Source organism: Carettochelys insculpta, chromosome 4 (assembly GCF_033958435.1).
Source record: "Carettochelys insculpta isolate YL-2023 chromosome 4, ASM3395843v1, whole genome shotgun sequence".
Classification (NCBI taxonomy): domain Eukaryota; kingdom Metazoa; phylum Chordata; order Testudines; family Carettochelyidae; genus Carettochelys; species Carettochelys insculpta.
In genome coordinates, this window is record NC_134140.1 from 24,139,936 (window position 1) to 24,155,236 (window position 15,301).

At 43.0% G+C, this 15,301-nt stretch overlaps 1 protein-coding gene across 4 annotated transcripts in view; it reads right to left on the bottom strand.

The window, feature by feature from the left end:
* Nucleotides 1–15,301, bottom strand: part of KIAA0232 (KIAA0232 ortholog) — a 149,217-nt gene that overhangs the window by 106,022 nt on the left and 27,894 nt on the right. For 3 of the 4 annotated variants that reach the window (XM_074992449.1, XM_074992450.1, XM_074992452.1), the window contains exon 2: nt 1,587–2,092. In XM_074992449.1, coding sequence (XP_074848550.1) covers nt 1,587–1,817 — 231 coding nt within the window. In that variant the 5' untranslated portion in view covers nt 1,818–2,092. The remainder of the gene's footprint in view (nt 1–1,586; nt 2,093–15,301) is intronic. The other variant, XM_074992451.1, reaches the window with a different exon arrangement.

Sequence of the window (15,301 nt, forward strand, 5' to 3'; positions counted from 1 at the left end):
GGTAACCCGAGCTTTTATTGTATTAGTCCTGTCCCCTCTCCCCTCCCCCCAGACCTCACCCTCAGGTAGGTTTTAACACCCCCCACCCCTCCCCCCCAGGTCCCAAACCACCCCCAGACTTAGAGTCCCTCTGCAGCCCCGAACTGCCCTCACCCTTAGACTCCCAGTGCAGCCCCAAACTGCCCCCAGGCTTATACCCCCCATCTATCACAAAGGCCTGCTTGCTTGGGTGACAAGATAGATCAGAATGCCCAAAGGGATGGCCTGTGACTCCATTTTAAGACTGCAGTAGCACTTCAGTAGTTCACACTTGATTGGAGAAAGATCTAAGTATAGATCATACAACTGCCCTGAGCTTGGCACCCAGGTTTAAGAGCCACTCCAGGCACCTTGACAATGTTCACATGGCTCCTGGGTTTTCTTCCCCTCTGGTTCATTCGTTCCTACTGTTAAGACTGGGGGGCAGGGGTGAAGGATTTAAAAGACTGCAGCATTCTTCCAAGCTCTGTTCAGAAGCCAAGCTGTACCTAGTTCAGGTACCAAAATGAAAAGATCATTTATATTAAATTGTACAGACCTTCATAATATGATCATTCTGCTTTTTGTAAACTCTGATACATAATGAATAATTTTGACAATCATTATGGAGGCCCCCGTCTGCAATTCCAGTGTTAAATTGGTGTTTCAAAGTATACTTAAAATGGGGCATAAATCTGTATTTTCCTTTAAATGTAGGTGGCTGTCCCCTGTATGATTTCAGAGTCTTAAACTTCAGTCCATTTACATTTTCTGTGCAATTTTTGTTTATCAGAAATTTGATTCTGGTTTAAATTGTTCCTTGGCACTTAGACAACATACCCTGACAAGAACTGCTGCACTACACAGAGGTTTGGAGTGAAGGATATTAACTGAATTTCAGGCTATTTTTGGCTGCTATAATTCATAAACAAGAGTTTATGCACCAACTGTATGCATAGTATGTGCAAGTGTACTAACAGAAAAGGTTTTAATGTAGACACAAGAATTTATGTGTAGCAGCAGCTGCTGGAGCATAAAATCTTTGGCAATGGCTGTCTTTAGACCCACTCCACAGGTTTAATCCCCACACCTGCTCAGGCTTAAAAACAACTAAACCCCACCAGCAGGAAATACAAAAAAAGCTTTCACTGAGATTGTGGGTAGCAAGTCAAACAATCAGTACCTACTGAACTCATACACACTCACCAATGACAAGTTATGCCACCTGTTACCTTGTACTTTTCCACCTACGGGCACATCCCTTACTATGACCACTGCTCTGTAGCATGCTACGTGGATATATGTCAAAGTTCTATTTATTTAATGCAATACCAGAATTGATTGCAAAAGCCTAATTTCATAACGTGATCAAATGCTTTAATGCAGTATTACTGCTGTTATAGTAAACAACAAATGTGACTTTTCATCTACTCAAATCAGGTTCTGTCATAGTTTTCCCATAATGACAGACATTTAAAACATCTGAACTCCATCCAATGTATAATGCACAGTACATAAGAGATACAAGCATCCATATTCACTGGACAATATCTAAAATATGTAAATACCTGTTCCTGCAGGTCGTAGTCATAGCTATCATGCAGCAGAAGACTGAGGACATACCGAGTATATATCATGGCATCAATGCCACACTTCTCTAGCTCTTGTCCCAGCCAGGTCTGCACTGGGCCCAAAGCATGAAGCAGAGACATTTCAGAAACAGATACAGGGCCTGGATAAGAGCTTGAGGAGCTTTCTGATGGCAAACCATCCACAACAATTGTACATATAGGGCGCATGAATCTAGGTGGTTGGCATCCTTATAACGTGAAGCATTTTCTGTAGTTGGTATTCCGTCGATATCTGGAGGTGATTTTCACTCCAGTAAATAGGAGAGAGGCTTGACTTCTAGGATAATCATTTATATTTCCTGGCAGTTAGGCATCTAGAGACGAACATCACTCTTCAGGCATGACCAGTGAATAAACTATAAATCCTACTAGCAAACACATATGAAGATGTGTTTTTCTACCTTAATTTCACATTGAGGCCCGATGCAAGTCCCCAGCAGGACCTATAAAAAGAAAAAAAAAAAAAGAAAAGAAAAAAAAATTATGATGTGTATCAGACAAACATGAACAAGAGAAAAAAAACTTTCCTGAATGCAGTCATTTACACGTTGGTTATGTCTAAATGACCCAGAGTAGGTATATTGTTATTATTATGAAAGTTAGAGTAATTCCAAGTTTCCAGGAAACTTTTAAAGCAATTATTACATAAACACGAACCACAACAGGGGAGGGGAAAAATTAAGCACTTTGCCAAGCAATTGGCTTTTTATGAAAGCTGCAAATTTATTACCATTGGTATCACTTTAGAAATAGCACAGAGCAAAAGCAACTTGGTTTCAGGAAGCAATAGATGTATTAGTCACCTTACAGAGAACTGCTGAACAGTTGCAATTCAGCAGTTCTTTCACTCAATAAAAAGAGAAAGCTTTACTATTCTGTAAAGAGACATCATCCCAGTTAAACTATATGGTCACGTGAACAAACAATCCTAATTTCCTTAAAATAGATAACTTCCGCTAACATACTGCTTTTCTGATCTATTCATAGATTCTGAATAAAGGCCACTGTAATCATTTAGTCAGACCTCCAATACAACAAAGGCCACAGGTTTTCCATTAATTAACTCCTGCTTCATGTCCAATAGATGTGGCTGAACTAGCAAGCATCACTTCTAGGCATGGTCTACATTACAGAGCGTTAGATGGACGTAAAGCAGTTTGCATCAATGTAACTAAGTGTGTACACTGCAACGCTGCTCCCACCAACGTACATCATCAACTTAATCTCACCTACCCTAGAGGCATAGGGCTTAGGTCGTTGTGTTTAACTCAATGAAGCTTCATCTGCAGACAGCCAGGCTGTCAGTTTTTATTTAGAAAGCACTGTGAAACTGCTCCCGGTGAGGAAGTACACCGCCAAAAGAATCAGGATAACGTGGACATGAAAAATGGATTTAATTAAGTTACCTCTATGTATAGCCACTGAAGTTTACTTCATTGCATAGCACAGCGTTGCCAGATGCAACAATGTCCAATCTTGGCTTAAAGATTTCCAGCGATGGAGAATCCATCTACAACCCTTGGTAACTTGTTCCAAAGAATATTGCCTGTCCTGCCCCTTCTTAAATTGTACCTCTTTTAAGACTGAATTTGCCTAGTTTCAACTTCCAACCATTGGAACTTGTTATATCTTTCTTTGCTAGATTGAAAAATACCATCAACAGAATTTTTGTTCCCCAGGTAGGTACTTACAGACTGACCAAGTCACTCATTAACTTTCTGTTGTTAAATAGTAACGGAGAGGTAGTATCCTAACAAAACAAAACAGCAGTCATGTAGCACTTTAAAGACTAACAAAATGTTTTATTAGGTGATGAGTTTTTGTGGGACAGACCCGTTTCTTCAGATCTGTCCCACAAAAGCTCATCACCATAGATCATTTTGTTAGTCTTTAAAGTGCTACGTAACTGCTGTTTTGTTTTCTTCTGTTGTTCAGGTAAATAGATTGAGCTCCTTGAGTCTCACTATTAGGGATGTTAACAGTTAATTGGTTAACCACTAAACAGATGAGGCTTACCAGTTACAGTTAACCAATAGGGGCTGGAGCAGTCCCCAGTGGGCAGGGGGGTAGGTGCAGGCCACTCCAGCCCAGCAGGAACAGCCCCTAGCCACAGAGGTGGGGTGGAAGGAACAGTGATGGGTCCTGCTGCAGGAGGACCATCTGTCCCAAATTAGACGGGACGGTCCCAAATTTAGGATGCCAAAAAGGCATCCCAACTTATTTTTATGGGAGGGATAGCTCAGTGGTTTGAGCCAGGGTTGAGAGTTCAATCCTTGAGGGGGCCATTTAGGGATCTCAGGCAAAACAGATCAACAAAAAAAAGTATTTCGTCCTGCCAAGAGGGCAGAGCACTGGACTTGATGACCTCCCAAGATCCCTTCCAGTTCTATGAGATATATAACCCCACTTCAGCCCACTCTGGCTGGGCGCAAACATTACGTTTAACTGGTTAACTATTTAAATAAGATGTTACATCACGACTCGTGGTATAGAATGTTTTCTAGTATTTTAGACTAAGAACAAACTTCACTTAGTATCACAGTATATAATTGTTCCACGGATTCTAAGGCCAAAAGGGACCACCAACCATCTCATCTTACCTCCTGTAGAGCACAGGCCATAAACTTGACAAAAATACTTCATAGAGCATGTATCTTTTACCAAGACATCCAATCTTGATTTTAAAATTGTCTGTAATGGAGAATCCACCATGACCCTTGATAAATTGTTGCAGTGTTATTACTCATTGTTTTTACACCTGATTTCAGTCTGAATTTGTGAAACTTCATCTTCTAGCAACTGGAATTACTTTTGCTAGACTGAACAGATTGTTCCTCATGTAGGAACCTACAGACTAATCAAGTTATCCAAATTTCTTCTTCGTTGATGGAAACAGATCTAGCTCTTCGAGTCTAATCACTGTAAGGCAGTGGTTCTCAATCACACGTACATGTATTTCTTGGGTTACAGAGAAGTCTTCCTGAAGCACATCGATTCATCTAGATCAGGGTGAGCCAACTTTTTACACAGGGCCCCCTTTTTGTCCCTGCAATTAGCAAAGGACCCTTCCCAATCTCAATTGGAGGCCATGGTGGTGGGGGAGAGCCAGCGGAGGTGGGCAATTGCACTGCTCCCCCTTATGAAATTTCATGCCCCCCCCCCACTCTGCACACCCTTTTCTAGGCAGAGAGGAGAAGACAGTCTCTCCCCCACCCCCAACCCCAAAAGCCATCAGTCTGCCAGGCCCTGCTCTTCAAGCCCCAGTGCTGAATCACTGGAATAATTTTGCTAATGAAAGTCAGTTTCACTCTTGCAGAGAAAAGCCTGACAAAGTGACCCTGGGATGATGAAGCCACCTGCTGTTTTTGTTACAGCACCTGCTGGGGAGTGCAGGCCACAATGCTTAGGGTACAAGGGGCCTGAAGTCAGACCCAGCCAAGCCAGTAGTTCAGGGGCTCCAGGCAGTAGGCAGGGAAGAAGCCCTGTGGCAAGATACATACCAGCCCTCCTACAGCCCAGTCAGTGCCCAGTCCAGCACAGGACAGCCAGGCTGCTCTCACAGCAAGCAGAACCCTGACAGAGTGAGGGGGAGGTGGAGCCTGGAGCAGATGGGAGGGCCTGAGAGCAGAATTTCCCTGGGCATGGGCTGAACAGCTGGGGACACAGACTTCTTCCAAGGCAGGGGCTGGGAAGCAAAGGACAGATGAACATCTGGTCAGTTCAGCGGCAACAGCTGAAAGCTGTGGGGGAAAGGGGGAGGAGGCAGCAGTAGCAGCACTGACATGCCCATAGCTTAACAGCATAGGAGACCTTAGAGAAGCTGCAGCTGCTGCTGCTGCTGCCAGTAATCCCCCACCTACTCTTTTAAAGCGAGCAGGTGACACATGCAAGAGACCCAAGGTATCTTCTGCTCCATGATTGGTTAAGGGATAGTGCTGCTCATGCCTCCCTTGAAAAAATTTCACACTCCCCCACAAAGCACAACCCCCACTTCACGCCCCTGATCTATATGATTTTTTTTCAGCCTGCAGGAGGGGCAGCCACAGGACTAGTTTGGTGGGGTCCACAGGTGTAGGGCCAATATTAGAGAGTGGCAAGCAGGACAACTACCTGGGGCAACACTTAACCTGGGTGAGGGGGGTGTCAATGAAAATAAGTTACATGCTTCAGTGCTGGGCAGCTGGAATTGGATTAAGCCCTCAATGGCAGGTCTCAGGTTTCACCCTGCTGAAAGAGGTAGACTGAAAACGTTGAGACCCACAGCTGTAAGGCATGCTTTCTAATCCTTTAACCTTTCATACAGCTCTTCTCTGAACCTTCTCCAATTTTGAATATCCATCTTTAACTGAATACAGTGTTCCTGTAGTGACCAAATCAGTGCTAAACACAAAGGTAATAACATCTTTACTCCTACTTAATATTTCCATCTTTATGCATCCAAGGATTGCATTAAGCTTTCTGGCCACAGTATAATATTGGCAGCTTATGTTCAGCCAATTACCTATTCTAGCAGGACATTTTTCAGAGACCTTCATCCTTTAGATATGGCCTACTTTCCTTCTTTCTAAGTAATGCATTTACAATGTTATCTTTATCAGCCAAACTTGTAATCTCAACCAAAAATGAAACGCTGACTTAAATACGACATGATTTTTTTCTGTAAAGGCATGTCGACTGACAATAAAATTACCATCAAATTTTAATTCATTGTTTACTAGATGCCATATTAACTTTTTCTGGTAATTATTTGCCTCACAAGTGACTCAAGGATAACTTGCCTGTAAACATCAAGGTAACCCTGCTTGCCATTTTTGAAAATTATCATTTTCTTAGACTTCTTGCATTCTTCTAGAATTTCCACTGTTTTCCAATATTAAAAGTTAGTATCAATGGGTCAAGAAATCTCCTCAGCTAATTCTTTAGGGTTCTTGGGGATGAGTTCCAGACCTACTATTTTAAAAATGTTTATCCCTATCAGGTCTTGTTTAACATCTTCCTTACTTAAATGTGAACTGAGAAGTTTATGATATTCATATATTATTAGTACTTCAAAATTCTTTTCAAATAATTAATTGAAACATGTCTGAATGCTTCTGCCTTTTCTGAATCAACAATTATTTCACTGTCTCTGTCTACAATCCTCCACTGCTGTTAGTATCTCCTTTGTTCCTGATATACATATAAAATCTCTTGTTCTCCTTCATCCTGTCTGCCAGGGGTTTTTACCAGATTTCCTTACATTTTCTTATCAACTATCTACAAGTAAGAGACAAACTCAAGAAGCCCAACAAAGCTTCTGAGCCCTACACCTTTCCTTTGCCCCTAAACACGAAGAGCTAAAATTCAGATGACTAGCCAGGAATATGCTCATTGAGGGGAAGCCCAGAAGAGCCTATGGATATATTTGGACTGCTGACAGATAATTGAGCATGAAGGACTCACAGCACATGCATGATCATATTTTCCATATCTGCAAAATAAGTGTGTCCTCTCACTTGAGCATCATTTATGTTGTGGGCAGAACTTCAGAGTAGTACAAACTGCCATTGCTCCCACAAATTCCCTGCCATTCACATCTTAGCGAGTGACCTGTCACTACATGCTTACACAATGTCTCGCCAGCAAAAGAAATTAAACCTTTACACATGACATCTTTATTTGTTCCACTGCAACTTGTAAGTTCCAGTAACTGGAGGATAAAGGAAGACCTTCAGCTGTTCAATGCAGACATTGTTACAAGCAGGACACCCATTTTAAACCTCACAATACAAGGATTGGTAGCCAGGGCACCTGGAAAAAAAGGAAATTTTTCACTTAAAAGTTGCCAGTACTAGCCCTTCCATTTGTCTGTTGAAACACTCTAATTTAGAGAGAGGCAAGAAAAACAGTAAACCCTCCAGTCAACCTAATAATGGGGGAAGAGCTGCCATTCTTCCCCAGAGCCCGTTAAATGCGAGAGTTTACTTCTGCAGGCTCTCCCAGTCCCATCCCAACTTCCCCCCGCAAAAAACAACCTCCTAAAAACAACCCCCCCAAAGCCACCCAAAAGCACTCCCCCTGCAAAAAAACCCCTCTCAAACAAAAAAAGCAAACACACACACCAAACCCCTGCCACTCACCTGCTGGCTGGAGGCACCTGGTTGCAGGCAGCCACAGGTGCTTGTGTGGTGGGTACCTGCTTATGTGCACCTGGCCCTGTGCAGCTGGAGCTGCCTAGCCATGGGGAGCTGGGGGGAGCCTGGCCTCTCAGCAACAGCCTCCTAGTCTCGGGCACCTGGCCACACAGCTGGAGCTGCCTGACCCCACAAGGCAGAAGCCGCCTGCAGCTGGAACTGGCTTGCCACAGGCAGCTGAAGGGGCCACCATGAGGTCAGGAGCTGCCGCCACAGGAGCACGTGGTGGCTCTGGCAAAGGACGTGCCAGTGGCAGAGGCTCCTCCCGGCCGCAGCATGGCAGAAGGGACTACTAAGATTTTACTGAACTCTATTTAGTGGGCTTCAGGAACAATGGAGGATGCCCGTTGTTTCCAAAGTCTGCTCAGTTGGGGTCAAGCTTTTACTGTAATAGAAAAAATTATTCCTAAAATATTAAAACATGAATTGGTCAGTATCAGTGTCACATTGGCCAGATGTTCTGAATTAGCCCAATCAACAGAAAAAATCCCATTAAGAATTTAATAACAAAAAAGTATTTTTTTTAAAAAAGTGGAAATATTCCCTATTTAAGTTCAGCTAAACTTTCTAAAATTCTGGTTTTATGGAGGCCAAAATTTTGAAAATTAGAAGCTCAAAGTTAGGCACTGAATACAATATTTCAGCACCTAAACTGTAGGCTGAGCTCCAGATATGCCGGTATCTAAGAAATCCAACTGAAATAAATGAACGGTTGGATAAATAGTAGTCTCTCTGTCCACATTCTCCTATTTAGCACTATAGCAATATCGACTGTTGCACAATTCACTGTGCCTTTAAATCTTCCCACATTATCTCTGTGCTACAGCCTGTGATCATGGCCTGTCCCCTCACTCAATTATGTGCTACTTTAACCTCTAAATCCCCTCAAAGATCTCTCCTGTCCATGGGAGTGGGACCTAAATGCCCTAGAGTCTTACCTCAAAGTACCCAGAAAAACTGACGGAACATAATGAATTACAGAAACTGCAATTAAGAAATAAGCTAAACTTCAACACTATCCGTTTTCTCAAATTCCATTTTTGATATCGTCTGAACAGATGCTGACAGGTAATGATGAAGAGAGGAATGTAAGGTCTTTGGGGCAAAGAATATGTTCTCCATATCTACTACTCCTAGGACTCCATTGGAGCCACATAAATAAAGAGTAATATCAAAAATTCAGCACTGAAATTCTATAGCAGTAGTCAGTGAAGTAAATGGATTACTTTTGCACAGCACAATCAAGCACAAAAGCTGAATTATGAAATACAACACAGATTCATTGAGAACAAATAAAAGCCCATTTTTTATTGTTTCTGTGGACTCCTATTCCCTGCTTAAGAAGTCTGCAGCACAACTGGCAGAAAGTGTGTGCACGTATGCACAACATTGCAAGTACTCTTTGGTTCCCCAGAATTCTTACGCATGGGAATCATGCTATGTAAGCCTAAAAAAGGGAAAGCAATAGAGCCATTTGGAACTTTTCCAATAAAGTATTCTTTTTGTCAGACAATGACAATTCATAGAAAGCAAAACATTTTGCAAAAGCATCATCATTTTTGGTGAAAGTTCACGTAAGAAAAATTGAAAACACACTTCAAAAAGGGAGGAACATTTCATTTCCACCTCTTCCAACTGGAATATTTTGATTGTCCTTTCCACAATGACTTCATTCCAATTAAATTTTATATTATATAGCGTCAAAAATGAAAAAATGTTTTAAACTGCAAAACTATTTAGGATTTCTTTCTGTGGGACATTCCAAACCAGTTGTGAAATGCCAAAAATCCCTGTAACACAAAAAATTCGGGTTTTCCCCAGCAGCTCGTTTGATATGTAAGATAATAAGAGGTCACTAACATGACTTAAAGAAGGGGACCACTACAGCAAATGAGGAAGGTATTTTAAAAGGTGACATATTGTATATCGTCTAAAGAAAGAGCTGATACCAAAAGCCTCATTTTCACTAGAAAACAATATATATCACATTCAAAAAGTTAGCTCTTGCATAATCTAATGCAGACAAACTGAATTTTAATACATGTTAAAAATTACAATTTTCTCTTAACTACATTAGGATTAACACTCATTAGCTATGCACTGGTGAAAAAATAACTTTTGTCTCGCTTGTGTGGACATGGCTTAAAATGTCCAAAGACAGAGGCTGCCGAAAGGTCTGAAGTGATCAAATTAACTATGGCAAGGTGTACACTATGAAATAAAGCCGAATGTATTCAATTCAACTTTTTACCCACTTGATTTTATAAAAATCAAAGATGAGTGTTTGCAAATGTCCAGAAAGTCGACACAGCTTGCCTTCGCTCCCTTACCCACATTTGTGTGTCAGCAGTGCATTGTGGGTATCTATCCCCCAGTCTGTTGCCCTGTTGCATTCTGGGTTTTGTGACAGTGGCTTACGGGAAAAAATGCTTGTGGGTGTCTGATGTCATTCCAGAGCGCTATGCACGCCCCCGTCGTTAGAAACAAACAGCTGGCTCAAGGAATTTCACACCATTTTTGGGGACATTTTCCAAAAGCCAGCCCCTGGCTCATGCCGCTGCACATCATTAGTATTGTGGCCATTTCCCAAAGTGTCTTGAAGTATTTTATTAGACAAAGCCAGCAGGAGGATGAGATGGATGCGGCCGATTCGGACGATGATTCTGAAGAACTCGAGAACAGGAATGCAGAGCAGCTGGCTGTCCTAGATGCATTGCTTGCAGTGGAGCACTGGTTCTGGAGACATGAAACCAGCACACACTGATGGGAGCACATCATTTCAGAGGTCTGGGATGACTAGCAGCGGCTGCAGAACTTTTGCATAAGATAGGCCACTTTCATGAAGCTTTAATATGCTGTCCCCTGTCTTGAAGCACTGCAATACCAGAATGAGACCTGCTTTGACAGTTCACAAGTGAGTGGCAATCGCTCAGTTGTGGTATGCAATGCCCGACAGCTACCAGTCAGTGGGAAATCAATTCAGGGTGGGTAGATCTACAATGGTGATGGGGGGCGATCCAGGTAGCCAAATGGAATTTGTGACCATCTGATGAGGAAGACCATGACTCTGGGAAATGTGCAGCACACAGTGCACAGCTTTGCTTCCATGGGGTTTGCTAACTGTGCTGGGGAGACAGATGGAAAACACATGCCCATCCTGGCTCCGAATCACGTTGTCTCAGAGTACATAAACTCCAAGGGGTGATTCTCTATAGTGTTGCAGGCACTGGTGGATTAAAAAGGCTGTTTCACCAACATCCACATGGGATGGTTGAGAAAGGTGCACACCACGTGCATCTTTAGAAATTCCAGTCTGTACAGAAAGCTCCAGGGGGGGACTTTCTTCCCATACCAGAAAATCAAGATTGGCGATGTGGAGATGCCCATAGTGATACTGGACGGCTCTGCTTACCCTCTGCTCCCTTAGCACATGAAGCCATACACAGGCACCCTGGACTGCAGCAAGGAATGCCTGAAGTACAGGCTGAATAAGTGCTAAATGGCAGTGGAATGTGTCTCTGGATGTTTAAAATACAGATTCAGGTGCCTTCTGACTCCTTTGGACCTTTGCCAAAGCAGCATCCCCCCGTGGTTGCAGCGTGTGCATTCTCCATAACGTGCAAATTGAACAAGGTTGCACAGGCAGATGTCCTGGGTAGTGCTTATGCACGGCCAGACACAAGGGCATTCGCCAATACACAAGCAGAAGAAACAATGTCAGGGAGGCTTTGAAAAAATGGTTTGATGAAAGAGAAGACAGCCACATGAATCTCCTGCATTTAACTATCATGATATCACCTCCAACCTCCCACAATGAGGTGTGTTTGACCTTTAATGAAAGCACCTCAAACTGCACCCCACTCCATGCGAGCCAATAAATTACACTGTAGTTTTCACAAAACCATTCTTTTTATTTAAAGAGGGGAGAGGGTTAAGAGGTATGTAGGAAATAGAAAGGAATCCTGGTGTCACATGTGGTGACGTGAGCCTCTTCCAGTGTGGAAAGATCCTGGGCATGGAGCAAGAGACTGTCCCTGCCTTTTCTCCCACCATGTTCAGGGACCCTGATGAGGGGGAGGTCTAGCCATATCAAAGGGAGGCCAGGCAACAGGGTGTGGAAGCCACATAAGGAGTCCTGTGGTGAATGTCCTGCTACAGCTACAGCATAGAACACAAGATGTCAGCTTCCTCTCTGACAGCTATCAGGAGCTCTGTGGAGTCCTTGTTCCTACGTTGGAGCATGGTTTGTCACCACTGCTGTATCTGCCTTCTCAGCTTGCTCCCTATCTGCCTTTTCAAGTTGCTGCAGAATGAAGTCCTGTTTGGATCTTTTCTTTTGCTTCATCACAGGGACCTTCTCTCCCTCACTCATGCTCCCTGTTGAAGACAGTGAAGGACAAAATTTAGATACAATTTTTAAGGCTGACACAAAGCAATTACCCATAAAATGAATGACTATCTGACAATCATTGCAACTTTTGTTTTCCCAAGGCCACTTTTGGCTTCTTAAGGATGACAACAAATCAATCACTGCAGAACAGAATGTATTAGTTATCCAGACCATTTCATTGTGGACATGGAAAGATCTTGGCAGCTTAAGGGCTTGGGCGGCAGGGTCCACACAGCTCTGCAGCCATGTGGTAGCAAGGCAAGGCAGGGAGTGTCTGAGCCTGCTGTCCACACATAGGGCTGGGTGGGGTGGGGTAGTCATCCCTGTACTCTGTAAAGCGCGGAAAAAGACTATTTCAGTGGCAACTCAAATACTGTGTAGGGGAAAAGCCAGCAGTGTGGTGGGAGGGGCGAGGGCCAAAAGAGCCCACCAGCCATGTGGTGTGAAAGGCCAGTCCTTTAAATGGCCAGGGAGCAGTCTGACAATGTTAAGGGGACAAACTAATGAAACTTTCTGTGCATCTAAGTTGCAAAAAGACATAAGCCTCCAAAGAATAACAGCATGAAAAAGAAAATATGCTCACACTGTGTCTGGAAAATCTGCTAGAATATCGTGTAGCACCACGATGCCATTACTTACTGGTTGCTTGGTGTGGCAAGGTGTGCAATTGTCGAAGCTGTAAACAAAAAAAAAAAAACACCTTCTGCAAAAAAATAAAAAGTACCTGGCTGAGACCTTTATGGAGACCTCCAAAAATAAGCACTCCCATCCCCAGAAATACTAACAAGCTGTTCCAAGGGGCATAGATCCACTGCACCTGGCTCACAACCCACTTTTAGAAGTTTAAAATTATGCTCAACAGAAGTAAACCTGTACCCCAACCCAGCCGCAACCCACTTGGTACCATTCCAAAAAATATACTCACCAGAAGAGCCCTCTGGACCCCAGAGTATCAGGGGTTGATGAGGGAACTGGTTCCAGGGTGATGAAGAGCTCCGGGCTGTCTGTAACAGCTTCATTGGGGCCTGATGACTGCCAGACTCCTCTTCATCAGTCTCCATTTCCTGCTCCCCCTCTTGACTCTCACCAGAGTCCCGAGGATGGTCCCTTGAAAAGTCCCTGTAAGCCTCAGGGAACATGGCTGGGTCCTCTCCAGAATGGTGTCCAGCTGCTCATAATAGCAACACCTTGGGAGATGACCCAGATCGCCCTGTTGGCTCCTCTTACTTTGTGATAACTCTGCTTGAACTCCTTCATTTTGACCTGTCATTGCTACATCCCGGGCATACCCTCTCTCGATCATGCCCTGCCAAATAGTCTCATAGATGTCCACATTTCATTTGCTGATTTGCAGTCTGCTCAGCACAGCCTCACACCACAATGAGATCCAGGATCTTACTGTGGTTCCAAGCTGGCGATCTTTCGTGACCCTGAGAACTCAGATCAGAAGAATCCTGAGTAGTCATGATGGCTACATGCTATAGATGACTCCTGAGGTGCACTCCTGATGTTTGATACACACACTAGTCAGAAAGCAAAATTAATTCAAATTCCTGGGCTTCCTGTTACCTTTCTCCTCCACACCTGAAGAGCAGCAGAGGTGAAAGAGGCCAGAATGGACACCTATGGGGCATTGTGCGATACCTCTGGAGGCCAATAAAAATCAAATTAAAGTAATGCTGTTTCCCCACTAGTATTAATTCGACCTTTTAAATTTGAACTTGGTGTTACTCACCTCAATCCTCTGAGGTGGTGTAAGTCGACCTCAGCACCCCTTGAAATTGACCTAATGGTATTTGCAGTGAAGACAAGTACATCATAAAAATCGAGCTAAGTGCCTTAAAATCAACATTTGGCTGTGTCTACACTGCAGCATATCTCTAACAACAGTTGGCATATTACTCACGATCAGTGAACCAAGATTAAGTTATGCCATTCTTCTCAAAAAATAAAAAAAACCACTGAAATTTTTAATGCATGGCAATAGCTGTTTATTCAATTTTCTGGTTCCCTTTGTTCCTTAGTAGTACTCTGCCGCCTTTTCCCCTTTGAAAAAAAGTACAATTTATAAGGGCAGTTCAGAATACCACCCACAAATACAGATTGAACTTCTATAACTCAGCAGCCTCCAGATCTGACCAGTGCCAAATAAGAAAATCTGCCAGAACAGAGGGAGGCTGCTAGACAACACTGGCAACACTTACGCTTCTTACTGGGCTCTTACAAGACATTTAGGGGTAAATTACAGCTAAATAGCAGCAATCGACACTGACACCCAGAACTGGTGGCTATAAACAAACTATGGGACCACAGAAAACTTCGCCACACCCCTGATAACTGGACATCCAGCTAACTAAAATCATGCCAGATTACAGATGCTGCCAGACGAGTGTGCCAGATTACAGAGGTTCAACCTGCTAACGTACAATACTATCTTCACTCTGCCCCTTAGGTGTATACATTAGAAGACTGTACGCTATTTCTCCAATACAACCCAGTAAACTCGTTCATATCCAGCAGCCCTCGGACTGGGAGCTTGTTGAATAATTTAAATATTCTGGATAATAGAGAGGTATACCTAGAAATGCATAACACTAAAGAAAAACAAGATCAGATCTTAAGAAACAAAAATGTATGCAGAGTACATTATTTACCAACAGTAGTATTATACACCGTGAACATACTGCATTTGCTGTATTTGTATTTAATTTCATTATACTTATGGAAAATGTAACTACAGTTTACTTATTGTTAAAATGCCAGTTATCTGAAAGTTCTGTATGACAGAATGCTAGATATGAGTTTACTGTGTATCATTACATTTTCTCTTTGACCTATGATACATATGTACTATCTCCTACTGTTTGTCAATCTGTGCATGCCAGAAAAAATGAGCTCACTGCAGTTTCATTAGCAGCTGGAGAGAAGACCTCTTTAGGCCACATTCAAGTTTCACCAATATAACGAAGAAAGGATGGTGCAACAGTTAGGACACTAGCTTGGGACTTAAGAGATCCACATTCAACTCCCTGCTCACCAGTAACATTCTTCTGTAGCTTTGGGCAACGTCTCTGTGCACTTCCATGCAC